At 44.3% G+C, this 14,183-nt stretch overlaps 1 protein-coding gene across 2 annotated transcripts in view; it reads right to left on the reverse strand.

Moving 5' to 3' along the window:
- The window catches only part of NSMCE2 (NSE2 (MMS21) homolog, SMC5-SMC6 complex SUMO ligase), a 126,141-nt gene that overhangs the window by 82,989 nt on the left and 28,969 nt on the right, over window positions 1-14,183 (reverse strand). The window contains exon 4 of one of the 2 annotated variants that reach the window (XM_026045649.1): window positions 1,096-1,346. The exons of the other annotated variant lie outside the window; for it this stretch is intronic. Within the exon in view, the coding sequence (XP_025901434.1) occupies window positions 1,173-1,346 (174 nt within the window). The 3' untranslated portion in view covers window positions 1,096-1,172. Of the gene's footprint in view, window positions 1-1,095; window positions 1,347-14,183 lie in introns of those variants that run through there. 2 annotated transcript variants of the gene reach the window in all.

Genomic DNA, 14,183 nt, shown 5'->3' on the forward strand with positions numbered 1-14,183 from the left:
ATCACCACTACAAACACAGCCTGCTCTTCTTGCACACAGTACCAGTTCAGCTGCCTGATAGTGAAAACTAGTTTCATTTTTCAAATCCTTTGTCAAAGTATAATCCATTTTTGCAAGTACAAGAACACACACTTCCTGCAGTTATTATTTTTGATTTCTTACTTGGAAAAAAAGCAACAAAGAGCCTCAAACTAACAAAGAGCCTCAAACTATGTTTATAGAAAGAAGGATAAGGGAATTGGGGTCTTTCACAGTGACTGATGATTATTTTTTCAGTAGAATCATAGAAKGGTTGAGGTTGGAAGGGACCTCTAGGGATCATCTAGTCCAACCTTCCTGCTCCAGCAGGGACACCCAGAGCACGGGGCACACGGCGGCATCCAGGCGGGTTGGGAAGATCTCCGGAGAAGGAGACTCCACAACCTCCCTGGGCAGCCTGTGCCAGGGCTCTGTCACCCTCACAGAGAGGAAGTTCCTCCTCAAATTCAGGTGGATATTCCTGTTCTTTGGATCCTAAAAATGTGGTACAGGCTTCAGAAAGCACATGACAAACAGATGAAGAGATCCTGGTCCTAAACAGCTCACAGTGTGGTGATGGGTCTGGCACACAGGCAAAGATGCAATACAAACCAAGCACCAGGAAAAGCTGAGATTCCAAATCCAGCCTAATGAGACACAAGTGAAACTTTGTGAGGCATTTCAAAATAAGGACAGCCTGGTAAAACAGGCATTTGTTCAAGGACTGTAAGGAYATTGGGGACTGATAAGAGAGAGATAGCAGCCTAGGGAATAGGTTCAACACGTAGTACACAGGACAAAATAAATCAAGGAAGACTGTTTGGCTGATAAACACAATAAATGTAAAGTAATAAATATGATAAATAATGTACTGAACGTAAACACTTATCTTGGTATAAAGCTTGCAGATCCTTTTATTTCATTCAGGTTACCCCTCCTGTAAGAGAATCTAACCAAATAAATCAAACAAACAAAAAAGAAGGCAGAAAACAGTCATCCCACACGCAGGGAACGCTGGTGTAACTGTTTTGGTTCTACTGCTGACTGGTAAAACCTTCCACGTAGGCAAAGCCCTAGTTTCAAAATGCGAATTAACCGCAGTCTGAGATGAGGGAAAATGTTACTAGCGCTGGTGAACAGTGGCTAAGGAAATGTCAGAGTCCAGCAACAGTATCCCTGAACTGTGAAGTGCAATTATAGGACAAGCAGGGAAGATCTGATTCCAAAATCAAAATTTGGGCTGTGCAAAAGCACCCTATTCCATATACGATTTCCAGATACAGCATTCTGCTCATCTTCACCACGCAGATCTTCCCCAGAGCAGAGGCCTGTAATGATATAATAGAGGCACTAAACAAACCCCAGAACAAAAGGTTAAAGTCTTTTACAATATCTGATTTCTGTGGAGATTTAAACATTTAAATATGTCATTACAAAACAAAATGACTCAGTATAGATGTAATTCAGATGTACCAAAATGCATTAGTCATTCAATAAAGCCAGCGCCGAGGATTTACTAAAAATACTTTACAGAAGAAAAATAACAACACATATTTACTTTATCGAGAGCTAGTACTGGAAAGAGCATCAAACTGTACGCAACATAATTCACCTTAATTTGTACACCCCAAAACCGGAGATTTACAGTCCTTAGCAGAGGTAACTTGCATCTGATTCCTAATCTTTGTTTCAGGTAGCAGTGCAAGTAGAGGCCATGTGTGATGGCACCAGTGACCGAAAGGCAAAGCAACCAGCACAGTGAACTAACTGGCTGGCCACATGAAAGGTTCCCTGCCAGGGAGGAAACCTCAGTAAGATTCAACTTGCTCTACACTTATCTGGTAGCAGCAAGCTGGCTCCTTGCAAGGAGGACACGGAAACAGCAGCAATTTCAGGCAGCTAAAATGGCAGGTTGTAGATGCTGCTCCCAAAAGCTGCTCCTGAGTAGCGGTAATGCAACACAGGTCACTGGTGCAACCATTTCTGGTGCTTTGGCCACCTCCCCTTCCATGGTAGAGCTGCCATCCGGAGCTCAGGCTGCTCTCGCTGCTGGGTGAGGTGGAGAGGCCAGAGCGGCCAGCAGGCTTCACCTGTGGTGATGCACAGGAGGTAACAGGACTTTTGAAAAGATTTTTCATTGGCAAGACCTTGGGCCCCATCCAAGTGAGKAGGAATGTAACACTGAAGCAACTGAGCACCAAGAAGATTCAGATTTGCAAAATGGCAGAAGCTGGAAGCCTCTGACTTCAGCCAACAGCTCTATTTCTTCTTTCAGCTSTTTACATAGCACCTCCAGGAACAGAAAAGGATAACAAGCTCTTTTGGGAAAAAGAAAATCTTCATTAGCAGGGTTAGCTGTTGATGATGCTTTCTTGTTTGAGACAGAAAATCCAGCCCTATAATCCAGGTAGATCTGCTGCTTGCCTAGATCGTTCATCTCTGATGTTGTAGGGAGATTGCCATGACTCTTCCAACCTTCCAGATTCTAGCCCTTGCTGCTAAACCACATGGACATGAGTAACACAACCAGGGGAAAACTGCACACATCGAAAAGGATTACAGAGCTCTGAGCAGTATGACAGGGGCAGGAACTCAGGAACTCTCCCCAACCCTTCTGGTCAAGRAGGGGCCTCGCCAGCAGATGTAACCAGCAGACTGGCTGGGTAGCTGGTGTCACCACTAAGGCTTTGGTCTCTTTCGTTAATGATGCCTCACTTAATGAAGAATGACAGCTAAGAAGATATGGAAACCATCCGGCAAAGGGAAGAACATCTTCACAAACAGATTTGCTAACCTAGTGAGGATGGCTTTAAAATAGGTCCACCAAGAAAGGGGTACCTTGGCCCAAGACGGAAAGGGTAGGTACTGAAGAAAAGGTCTGTGCGAGAAAAGGCTGCATGAGAGAGTTACACGTTTCCACTTGCAAAGGAGGGCGTTCAGAGGCTTGCCTCAAAGCGACTGGATCCTAATGTAGGGAGCTTGGGTAACAAACGAGAAGAACTGGAAGCCCGTGCACAGTCGGAAGGTTATAAACTGATCAGGATCACAAAGGTTAAATGGCACAGCATGCACAACTGGAAAACTGTCATGGAGGTGTAGGGAGAACCAGCATGGAAGAGAAAGAGGAGCTGCTCTTTCCTACAAGGCATTTCCTTGATTACACAGAGTTCTAGAGTGAAACCATAGGTAGGTCTTTCATGAACCTTCTGTTCAAAGGCAGAAGAAAGAGCAACACTGGTCACACTGCAGTGGGGCCTGCTACTGACCACCTGACCGAAGAGCTGGAGTAGACAAGGCTGACTACGAACAAGTGATAAAAGCAGCCCCATTAGCCRCCTGGGTCTTCATGGGGGATTCCACTGGGCAGCATGACATTGTGTGAGCAATCCAGGATGCTTATAGATGGCACTGGAAAACTTCTTAATGCAAATGCCAGAGAGATCAATCAGAGATAACACCCCACCTCACCTCTGCTCATCATCAGGAAAGAACTGGTGGCCACTGTGGTCACAAATAGTAGCTCTGAGTGGTGAGCACAGCCCAAGCTGATGGCACTTAGGCTCCAGAAGAAGGCTGGGAAGGTAAGCAGAAGAATTACCACTCAGAATTTTAGGTGAGTTGACTCAAGATTATTCAGGGAATTGCTCCACAGGCTCCTCTGTGAGGCGGCTGCGCGTGGTACCGATGAAGGCTGCTCATCTTCTAAAGAAAACTGAAATAATCCTGCTGCCAAGGAAGGCTGGCGCTTTCAGGAGAAGGCCCACTAGAACAAACCAGAAGCTYCTTAATGAACTGAAATGCAGAAAGACAGCACACAGGAAAGAACGGGCAAAGGACTGCAAAAGCATTGCTTTGGAACCTGGGGACAAAACCAGGACAACCAAGGACATTCCCAGTCAAAACAAGTGAGGAATATGAAGAACAACAAGAAGGAATTTGGTTAGTTCAGAGAAAACTCACAGCTGTTGCTGAGTGGGGTAGACATCCTAGTGATGTCTACAAATCATCTACACATGTAGGGGACTACAGAGCAGGTTGTCTCACCTCAGCCCCTGCAGAGATTATGCACCACATCCTTTTGGAATCTACTTCCAGGCATGCAAAGAACAAAAAGGTAATTAGCAACAGCCACCCTGGATTTACCAAGGCCAGATCACGCCTGATCAACCTGATAGTCTTACGTGATTAAAAGATCTGCTAGGCAGATGGGGGGAGAGTAGTGGTGTAATCCAATGGACAATTTCCATCTACATTTCTGGAGCTGGGCTCTGAGGGAGATACTCATACAAAACATTAGTTGGACATCCACTCAGCAGCCTGTTGCAACCAGGCTATATTAGTGAATATATGAAYGAATATATGAATGAAGGGCTAAAAATGTTCAGTATCATCATCAACTGAGATGATGAAACCAAATGCGATCCCAGAAGTTTCCAGACAATGCAGAACTAGGCACATTTGTCACAGACTAAACAACAGAGGTTTAATTAAGACRTATCTTGACATGCATGCAGTGTTAYCTCTTATTCTTATCTCYTGTAATAAACAGCCTGCACTCAGAACTCAGTTGACCATACATATGATCCCGCTTGGACCACATTCCCATTTTTAAGTTCATTGACCAATGAATTCCAGGGACTGGTGTTAAAATTTTCAGATTTCAACCTATTAAAATCAACAGGAAACCTATACTGCATGGGACCTAAATGCCCAAGAAAACATTTCACCCCATTTCCTCTGGTTAAGACAGAGCAAATGCTTCAGTTTGAATTTCACCAAATTTACAAGAAGGGAGTCTCAGAAGACACCCATCCAGAGCTTCCCCTCTTCAGTGCTAAAAGCAAGATTTGTTATTTGGAACATGTTTTACAGTTTCTCTCCCTTTTCTCAGGCATTAAGGGAGAACACTGGCAGCAAGTCAAAAATCTAGCTCAGGATTCCTCTCTTCTCTGGTCCAACTGGGTGTAACTCTGAAAACTTCAAGATGGATTTTATCTGCTGGTACCTAATTATTAATTAAATGGTTTGTGTGGTTTTATATGATGCAGATTTGAAGTTAGCTTTGAGATGAGGAATTTTTCAATTATGTAACACTGCCCACAGCAGGAGATACTCATTTCCTTATTTTTTAAATCATCACATGTAAGAGCAAGAAGATAGAAGTAAATTATTAGATACCCTGAACGCTTTCCATATACCAATATTATAGAGCTGACAGGTAGCTTTTAGGTAGAACTATGTTCTACCTAAAGAGGCGTGAAACAGTGCATAAATTTTATTTCCTCTACAGCTAACTAGCCGGCCAACACAAATTTCAGGAGGGAATAATACTTGTAAGTTCTAWATTTTCTGTAGTTTGTTCCTAGTCATAGCAGCATTAAGATGCAAATACTGCCTCTGACTAAAGATTCAGATTCTCTTGGCTTTAGCAGTGGTGGAAGAAAAGATTAGAGGTATGACGAGGGCCAAGGAAAAATTCCATCCTCTGTCTCCTGTCGTGTAATCTCCTGCTTCTAGCAGTAACTGGCAATTTAGGGATTTCCTGAGACAGTGATTACATTTGAACCTTCGTGTCTAATAGTCTTCAATGAGTTTTTCTTCCGTGAATTTGTCTAGTAACTTTATGAACTCATTAATGCTTCTGGTCCTGTGCCACATCCTGTACCGATTAACCTCACAATTTAATATTCACTGYGTAAAATGTGGCTTCCTTTTGTTTGTTTAAAGCCTGCTCCTGGATGATTTCATCCAATGTCCTTTGATTTTTTTGTGACATATTGAACTATGCACTTCTGTTCCATCCATGACTGTACCTAAGATTATAGCCACCTCTTTCCTGAATTTACTGCCTATTTCTCCTTGAACAGACCTGTGATATTCTGTAAATGTTTTTTTTTTTTTGCTTTAGCTGGATTTTCTCCTTACCATTCTTAACTACCATAAAACATTGTCCTTCTATTCCAAATTTAACAGACAAATGAGAACCGAAGTAATATAATGGTGAATGACTTCGATGTGTGAGTTTTGGGGGTCTTTTAATGGCTAAATGCAAATACATTTTGAGCTGGTTTCGGTGCTAGGTATTCAAACCTGGCTTATGGCATTTGACTGACTGTAGATTTTTAAGTCTGACCAGTGACAGAGGCCAGGCACATACAAGTCTATCAGGTAGACTAGGGAGGATACCCGAGAGGATACATATATATGCACAGACATACGTAATTATATACATATACCCCTGGAATACTGTATTTCTTCTTTCTTTCAGTGCATGCCACCGAATTATACACAGTCAGCTGTGGCTTTGGATGAAAGTAAGGGACTCAAAGGGATCGGAAATCCCAAGCAGGTTGTTCCCTGGTGGGGAAATCCCAGCAGGACACGCAGGAGGAGGGGCTGCCCGGYGCTCTCCTGGATCTCAGGAGGCTGCGCTCAGCAGCCGGGGGGGATGCGGCAGCGGGGCAGGAAATGGCGGCTTGCTTCCCCAGAGGACGGAGGGGCTGGCAACAGGCGAGGTGAGAAACACCCTATCCCAATAAACAGTTTTACTGAACGGGACTGGACTGTCCCTAGAGTAGCCCAACCTCCATCTGTATCTTTTGATCACCTCCAACTATGCCTGAAAATATCCAAGGAAAAGTATTTCAGGCCCAGCCCACATTTGATCGCTACAACAGGCATTTGCGCCACCAAAACACCCCCCGCAGGTCTGCCCTGCTCCAGCTGCCACCTTCCAAGGCTGAGAGAGCTGGGCCTGCTCAGCCTGAAGAGGAGAAGGCTGATGGGGATCTGAGCAGTGCCTATAAATACCTCAAGGGAGGGAGTGAGGAGGATGGGGCGGCCTCTTCTCAGTGGTGGCCACTGACAGAACTAGGGGAAATGGCCACAAACTGAAGCAAAAGAAACTTGAGGAAAAATTTGACTGTGAGTGTGACAGAGCCCTGGAACAGGCTGCCCAGGGACGTTGTGGAATCTCCTTCTCTGGAGATCTTCCAAACCCGCCTGGGTGCCGCCCTGTGCCCCGTGCTCTGGGTGGCCCTGCTGGAGCGGGGGGTTGGACTAGATGATCTCTAGAGGCCCTTCCAACCCTAAGGATTCCATGATTCTGTGTTTTCCAGCAGCCCTTGTATTTGCCCAGCACATATAAGCCCTGACTACACTGTCCTCTCCCCACTCAACAGACTGCTGCAGAAAAGAAACGCACAGGAACTGCTTTGTCCAGAGCCTGGATAAATATGTGGTTGGTGAAACACAGTGAAATGTTCATAAACAAGCTGTGGCGATACAGTAAGGCACAAATATATAAAACAAAAACAGTGGCAACCTCATTTAGTGTTTTATTTATTTGCTTTTGCGGATTATATCATGCATAGTGTGACTGCATGGGTGTGAAGTGAGCACTTTACGAGGAGGTTTTTGGTCTATCATCTCATGTACACATTTATTTTCTTCTGACGTCTTTTAAAATATTTTTATTCACTGTCAGTGTCAACACCCAAGTCTCGGGACACAAGAAACACTCCAGCTGGTTAAATCAGCCAACTCGGACCGTGCACGTAGCTCAGCGAGTGTGATGAGAGCCCAGTAATTAGTTCAACCTGCCAACCCTTATTATCAAACACAGTGTTTGCAGCTCGCTTCAGGTTATCAACAAGAGGAGCCCATTTAGGAGATACCGGGACATCTGGTATTGATTTCTGGCAGGATTTAGATCTTTTTTGAAACCTCAAACTGAAGTTGGAAAGATAATTAAATGCACACATGCTGTTAAGCGCAAATAGCTTTTTTAACATTAAGGGCCACCAAAACAGGCAGTTATTGCAGCAAACTAGAAAAGCGAAGAGGTTTTATGGTGTATTTATTTATTTTAAGCAAAGCACACCATCCTGTGCATAGGATACAAGCAATACAAGAGGGGAGGAAGAAAGACAATCCAACACTTGCAGAAAAAAGGTTGAGGACAAGTGCTAAAAAATTCCAAGAAATGTATTATATAACTTACTGATATAAAAGATACATCAGTAACTTGTTCTTGAACTCTTAATATTAAAAAATCAAACAGAAATGCTCCACAAACATTTGGCTCCTTCCTTTTTAACAGAGGCCTTAAATTGACTTTTGAATAAAAACTTAAACATTCAGACAAATGTATATTATGAAGTTGCATGTAACAGGAACCCTGCTGATTAAGCTCACCAAGAAAAAATCCCAAATAACATATTTTTTTGTAGGAAGGTAGGAATGAGAGTAGTTACTTATATTAAGCCCTATTAAATTTGAATTCTTTCATAAAGAAAAAATTCTTAGTAGTAGCAGCCACAAAAGAACGACCTAGCTAATGTTTTTAACATTTTATCTGTAATTCGTTGTAAAGCTACTAAGAACTGTGGAAAGAGGGGAGATCTGAGGAACTGAATGTTCGTATCAATAAAGGCCATAGAGAGGACAAGAGCAAATGTTACTACGTGTGTGGACAAATATTGAAACTTCTGTGGAAGGAGGCCCCAAAATACACACTGAATGGAAACAACTGCACTAATTAAAACAATACCGAACATTTGGGGTGAGACACCTTATGGAACCTTATGGAGACCAAAATGGTCTCCCCAAAGACCCTGATCAACTAGATCGTGTTCAGTTAACAGAGGAAATTAATTTCAAGTCAAAATTCCTTCTGCTGAAAATCATGCAGCTTTTAGGGTTCTCCAACCCCAGCACTGAGAGCCCTGGAGCATCAGTAGGAGCCCTCTAGTTATGGTCTAGCTAATGGTTAATAGGAAAGCCCATTTTCACTCCTCATCAACTGAAGCTACAGCTGCTGTGTTTCTACTAATATATTTCATCAGCTGAAAAAAAACAACAATCAAAACAAAAATCCATGATTTGAGACAAAAAGCACCTTCAATTTGCACTTACTGGCCAACTCAGCACCAACCAGCAGAACATTTCCTATTTTTCTCTTCATTTCCTATTTTTTTCCCTTTCCTGTGGGTCAAGCCAAGCCAGAAGGAGGTAAGTCATGATGGCTCTGAAAGGCAGACAGTGCCTAGAAAAACAACTTGCAGTTGTGCTCTGTTGTGATCTCCCGGAATTCCTGAAATAATTTTAGTATGAAAATAAAATCGTAACAAAGCTGAACGCTCAAAGTGCTTGAAAATCCTAAGGGTGGGGAGGAGGGGGGGGAGAAAGACTCTTTACAGACAGGGTTATGGGCTCCTGCCCTCATTTCCCAGCGGTGGAAACTGAGAGTATGGTTGGATAATACCGTAAATTCAGTTCCCATGTGCCTGGTACCAACCCGCCCTGCTGCGTGGCGCTCTGCTGGGCCCAGCTCGCTCTGCCCAGGCCCATTCTGCTGCATCCTGCTCCTCCTGCTCCCGGCACGGAGCCGACACCGAGGCGCTGCCGCGGGATCCGGCCCTCRGCATGGGAAGGAGCAGCCAGACACGGCACCGACCGCTGCCGGAAGCACCGAGCAGGACAAGCTGTCAAGGTCAAGCAATTGGTTGCTGGTAGAGCCGAAAATAGAACCCAGTTCTCCTGGATGCCAGTTTGGTGCCTAACTGGGCAACAATGTAATAAACACAGGTTTCAAATTAAGCTGCATTTTGGGTTGTTTTGCAGGTTCCTGTCTATCCCCACTGCCATGCCGCTCCGTGGCCATCCCAGCTCCATGTGATGGAGCAAGGTCCAGCACATTTCTCTCGAGCCAGGTTCTCACTGCGCTCACCAGCTCAGGCCCTGGCCGCTCCTCCCCTACCCACACAAGCCAAAGACCATTTCAGTAACTATGGTGTTGACCCGGCAAATATTTAGGAAAATGCTTAGCTCAACAAATGTAAGTAATCCCACTGAAGTCAAACAAACCTATGTTTGTGTGCAAGGGTTTCCAGGGCTTAGCTTCCAAAAAGCAGGATATATTTTTATGCTTGCTGCAAGACACTTGGTGACATTATTGAGGATGTGCTGTACGACTATATAAATCAAGGAACACTATTCCTATTTTTCATATATGGCTTCCTATAAAAGCATTTTTGCTGCAACTCATCAAATGTCAACTATAACATATTACAGTAGTGGACTATACATGTAGCTTGCTAATTCTGGGAAAATATAAAATGGGCTTCCCTCAAATGCTTATTAGCTCAACACATAAAGACACACACAGAAAGCAAAGTAAATATTAGAAAGTAAATATCAGAAACGTGTTGAAATGCCTTCTTGTCCCAGATTCTGTGGGGAATGTAGTACATGTCCATACCAATGCAATTTTGTTTGAATTTGTGCTTGGGGAGTCCAGTAGGGCAGAACAAGCACAGTACTGTTGACTCTCAATTACCTCAAATGTACTGAATTGAAAAAAAAAATCAAAATACCAAAAAACTCCAAAGCTACAAAATGCCAAAACTAAATTTCCCTGAAAAGCCTTTATTTATCCCCATGACATTATGTCTATGTGGAGGTTTAACTGCAGAGTTGCATTATTTTCCATTAGTATCCTGCCTGAGTCACAGTGAGGATTTGACCGAACTGTCCATATGTTGCTTGTTCTGTAAGATGAACTAACACTCTCTGAAGTGGCTTCCCTGCTAGACAGCGAGTGAGCAAGCACTGAAGAGCAACCCCAGTCAGCATTCAAGGAACCAAAATAGTAGCCATGGAGATAGCCAATGTTCAGGGAAACTTAAAAGCTGAAGTGAAATCTCCACAAATGTATCTCCCTATCTGATAGAAGAAAAATGCCCTGGGGCAGTGCCTTTCACTGGGGAGATACTGCAGGAGCCCATTTATTCTCCCATCAGCCTAAGAAAAGATCTGTCCACTTCATTAAATCCATTTCCACGGTTGCCGAATTCACAGCCATCTTCTTGAGCAATTCCTATGTAGTAAAGGAATTTTTTGAGGAGAAAGTCTTGAAAATGTCTTGACTGATAATGCAAGATGTCAGCATCAAGGAACGCTGCTTTACTGCATGTACCTACCACCGATGTTAGATACTCTGCTGGAACAGGAAAGTGACAGTTGCAGGAATACTGTGTACTGGAGTACTGTGTTCAGTTCTGGGCACCCCAGTATAGGAAGAACGTGGAGCTTCTSGAGAGGGTCCAGAGAAGGGCAACCAGGATGATTAAGGGAATGGAACATCTCTCGTATGAAGAGAGGCTGAGTGAGCTGGGCCTGTTTTCTCTGGAGAASAGACGGCTCAGAGGGGATATGATTAATATGTATAAGTTCAGGAAGGGAGAATRCAGGGAGGAAGGGGACAGGCTGTTCTCACTGGTGGCCAGCGATAGGACGAGGGGTAATGGCCACAAGCTGAAACACAAGAAGTTCCRTCTCCAGGTGAGGAGCAACTTCTTTACTGTTAGGGTGACAGAGCAGTGGAACAGGCTGCCCAGGGAGGTTGTGGAGTCTCCTACTCTGGAGGTCTTCAAAACCCGCCTGGATGCCACCCKGTGCCMCATGCTCTAGGTGTGCCTGCTTGAGCAGGAAGGTTGGACTAGATGATCTGTAGAGGTCCCTTCCMACCTTAAATATTCTGTGAATCTGTGAATCTGTGAATGATGGATTCTGCCCTAAAACATGCTGCCTTGGCAATGCAGCAAGAAGAAGAGGAGCAACAAAGTGCTTATTAAGATGATGTCCAACAAGGTTGTTGCTTGAGTCTCTATCCGATCCAACAGGGCTCTGGGAAGTTCAACATCCCAAACAGTTTCACTGACAGCGCTATCATGGGTATCTCTACATCAATCCGTGTGCACTAGCAGAGAGTCACAAACCAACTCCAACACATGGGAATCTGAATCTGGGTATTCAGCCATATGGAAGACTAACTAGCAATTTGATTTTGAGGCACAGAGACGTCTCTAACGGGCAGCCAGGGCATTGATGACACTCTCAGCACCTGCCACACAGATTAGACTTGGCCATGGCACCAAGCTCTGCTGCTCTAACTGTGCCACCAAGAACTGTGGGGCACAGCGGAATCATGTTCCCTTGTTGATCTGCTATTCCTTGGAAACCCACTGCAGGTGGAGATTTCCTACAGAAAATGTTTTATAGGATGAGTTTACCCAAAGAGGTGACATGGCTGGAGTGGCAGCATCTTCTCCAACAGGCCACTCTGCCAACACAGCTTCACTGGCAGAGCTCAGGTAACAAGGATAACATCCCTGAGTCCCTTCTGCTTTTCTGACACCAAGAAAGGTTGCTCAAGTCATTGCAGCACTGGCCTTCCAACTTTTAAATGAAAAAAAAACGGAATTCTCCTAAATCTGTAATTCTTCTAAATGGTTTTCAGGTCAAAAATAGCCTCCATGTGCTTTACTGTAAAGCAGAGTTTTAGATAAGATTCATTCCTTTCTGCACATGCTGCTCAGATCACTTGTATGCTCGGATCACTTGTAAGCTGCACACTTGGAATGAATATGACCTTCCTCTGCACACTAAATGGCACTGCTGTATCACTGAAAGGAATTATTCCTCTGTAGGATTAAGACCCGTAAACTCTGCCAGGAAGAGAGCAGATCCCAGGATCCCGCTCTAAATTACTGACAGAAAGTGCAAACATCTCCTACATCCTGCCCAGTGAACTCAGTGGGCTAAATGAGAACTTCTGTCAATAAAATAAATGTTTCTAGTTTCTSTATCTTCTGTGGGAACCAAACTACGCTTGTACAAGGTGCATTGCTCAGCATTGCCAAGAAGCCTGAGAAAACTGGGCACCTGACAAACTGTGAAGTCCCAACTGAGGAGTGACCCTTTCCAGGCGTCTCGAGTCCTAGGCAAGATGCACAACAGCATTAACAGCAGGAGCTTTTGCAGATTAAAACAAAACAAAAATCAGAGAGCAGTTTTATTGCACTTCATGTGTTCAAACTAATTTTACCCTTGATTTGACCCCGGAGCTGCAGTTTTAAGTGCTCAAGTCACTTGCCATGTAGGACAACCAGAAAGTAAAGCCGACGTCAGAAGCCTCTGGCATTTTGATATAAATGACTCACCTCACATGGCATGGGAAGGCTGCAGCAGAAGGAGGGATAACACCCAACTGCCAAGGCGACTCACAATAATCTCCTTTTTTTGTTCTAGCACAAAACCACGTCTTCCTTAGAGCTGTATCAGCCACTCACTTCCCCACGTGTCTATATGACTGCGTGACCTTCCAAGCCCTGACTTTTCCCTTTCCAACTGCCTTTGCTCCCACATCCTTCCTTAAAACTGTTCTTGCAAGTGCTTCTTAAGCACATCTCATGCTCTTCCTCCTCCTCACCTCCTCACTTGGGTTTAGGCACACAGAATCACAGAGCGGTTGAGGCTGGAAGGCACCGCTAGAGATCATCTAGTGCAACCCCCCTGCTCCAGCAGGGACACCCACAGCACCTTCCTTGAGGCACAGAAGGCAGACAGAATACAAGCAAGATAAATAGGCAAGTTTAGCCAAGTGGTAACCTAAAACAGAAAACGCAWAGCAACCTTTATCCCCAGTGCCACTACAACGAGACTTGGGGAGCTGCACAGCAAAAGAGAGGCAGGAATAACAAGAGAGCTTGTTATGACTTCCTTGTTCTCTAGCTAGAGCTACCTTGAGTACCTTGAGATTTATTTTATTTACAGGCATCTTGGGCCTTTACAGAACTTACCCCAGCTTTTCAAGCTTGAAACCATCCAAATGCTTGAAAAGCAGAGATAGCAATCAGTGACTATTTCCAACCCTCTGCTAACCTAGAAAGCAGAGTGGGAACCACGAGCAGGCAGAGTATGTTGGTCCCCTGCCAGCCGAGAGCTCTCCCAGAGCAGGGGATACTTGGAGCAGGCCAGGTCAGCCTGGGGGCTCCCAATCACTTGGGTCCACTGCAACAGTATGAAGTAGTCAATAGGAGATAATTTTCCTGCATTTGCAGGCTTTTGTTGTTGTTGGGGGAGTGTATACTAAAAACAAGAGCGCTGGCTGGATTTTGCATGGAGACAGCCCAAATGTTGGCTAAGAAGCTTTAAAAATACCCGTTATAAAAGAAAGAAGGAGCAGCAGGAGGAGCCCAGTCATTACACAGGTACAAGAAAATCCAGTGGCACAGGGAGTTTCCACAGACAAAGGATTTCCCACAGCCTATTGTTGGAAACACTGTGATTCAATTGCTCATTTCTTACTCAACAGGTTGATG

Source organism: Nothoprocta perdicaria, unplaced genomic scaffold (genome assembly GCF_003342845.1).
Source record: "Nothoprocta perdicaria isolate Ctin4 unplaced genomic scaffold, notPer1 scaffold_407, whole genome shotgun sequence".
Lineage (NCBI taxonomy): Eukaryota > Metazoa > Chordata > Aves > Tinamiformes > Tinamidae > Nothoprocta > Nothoprocta perdicaria.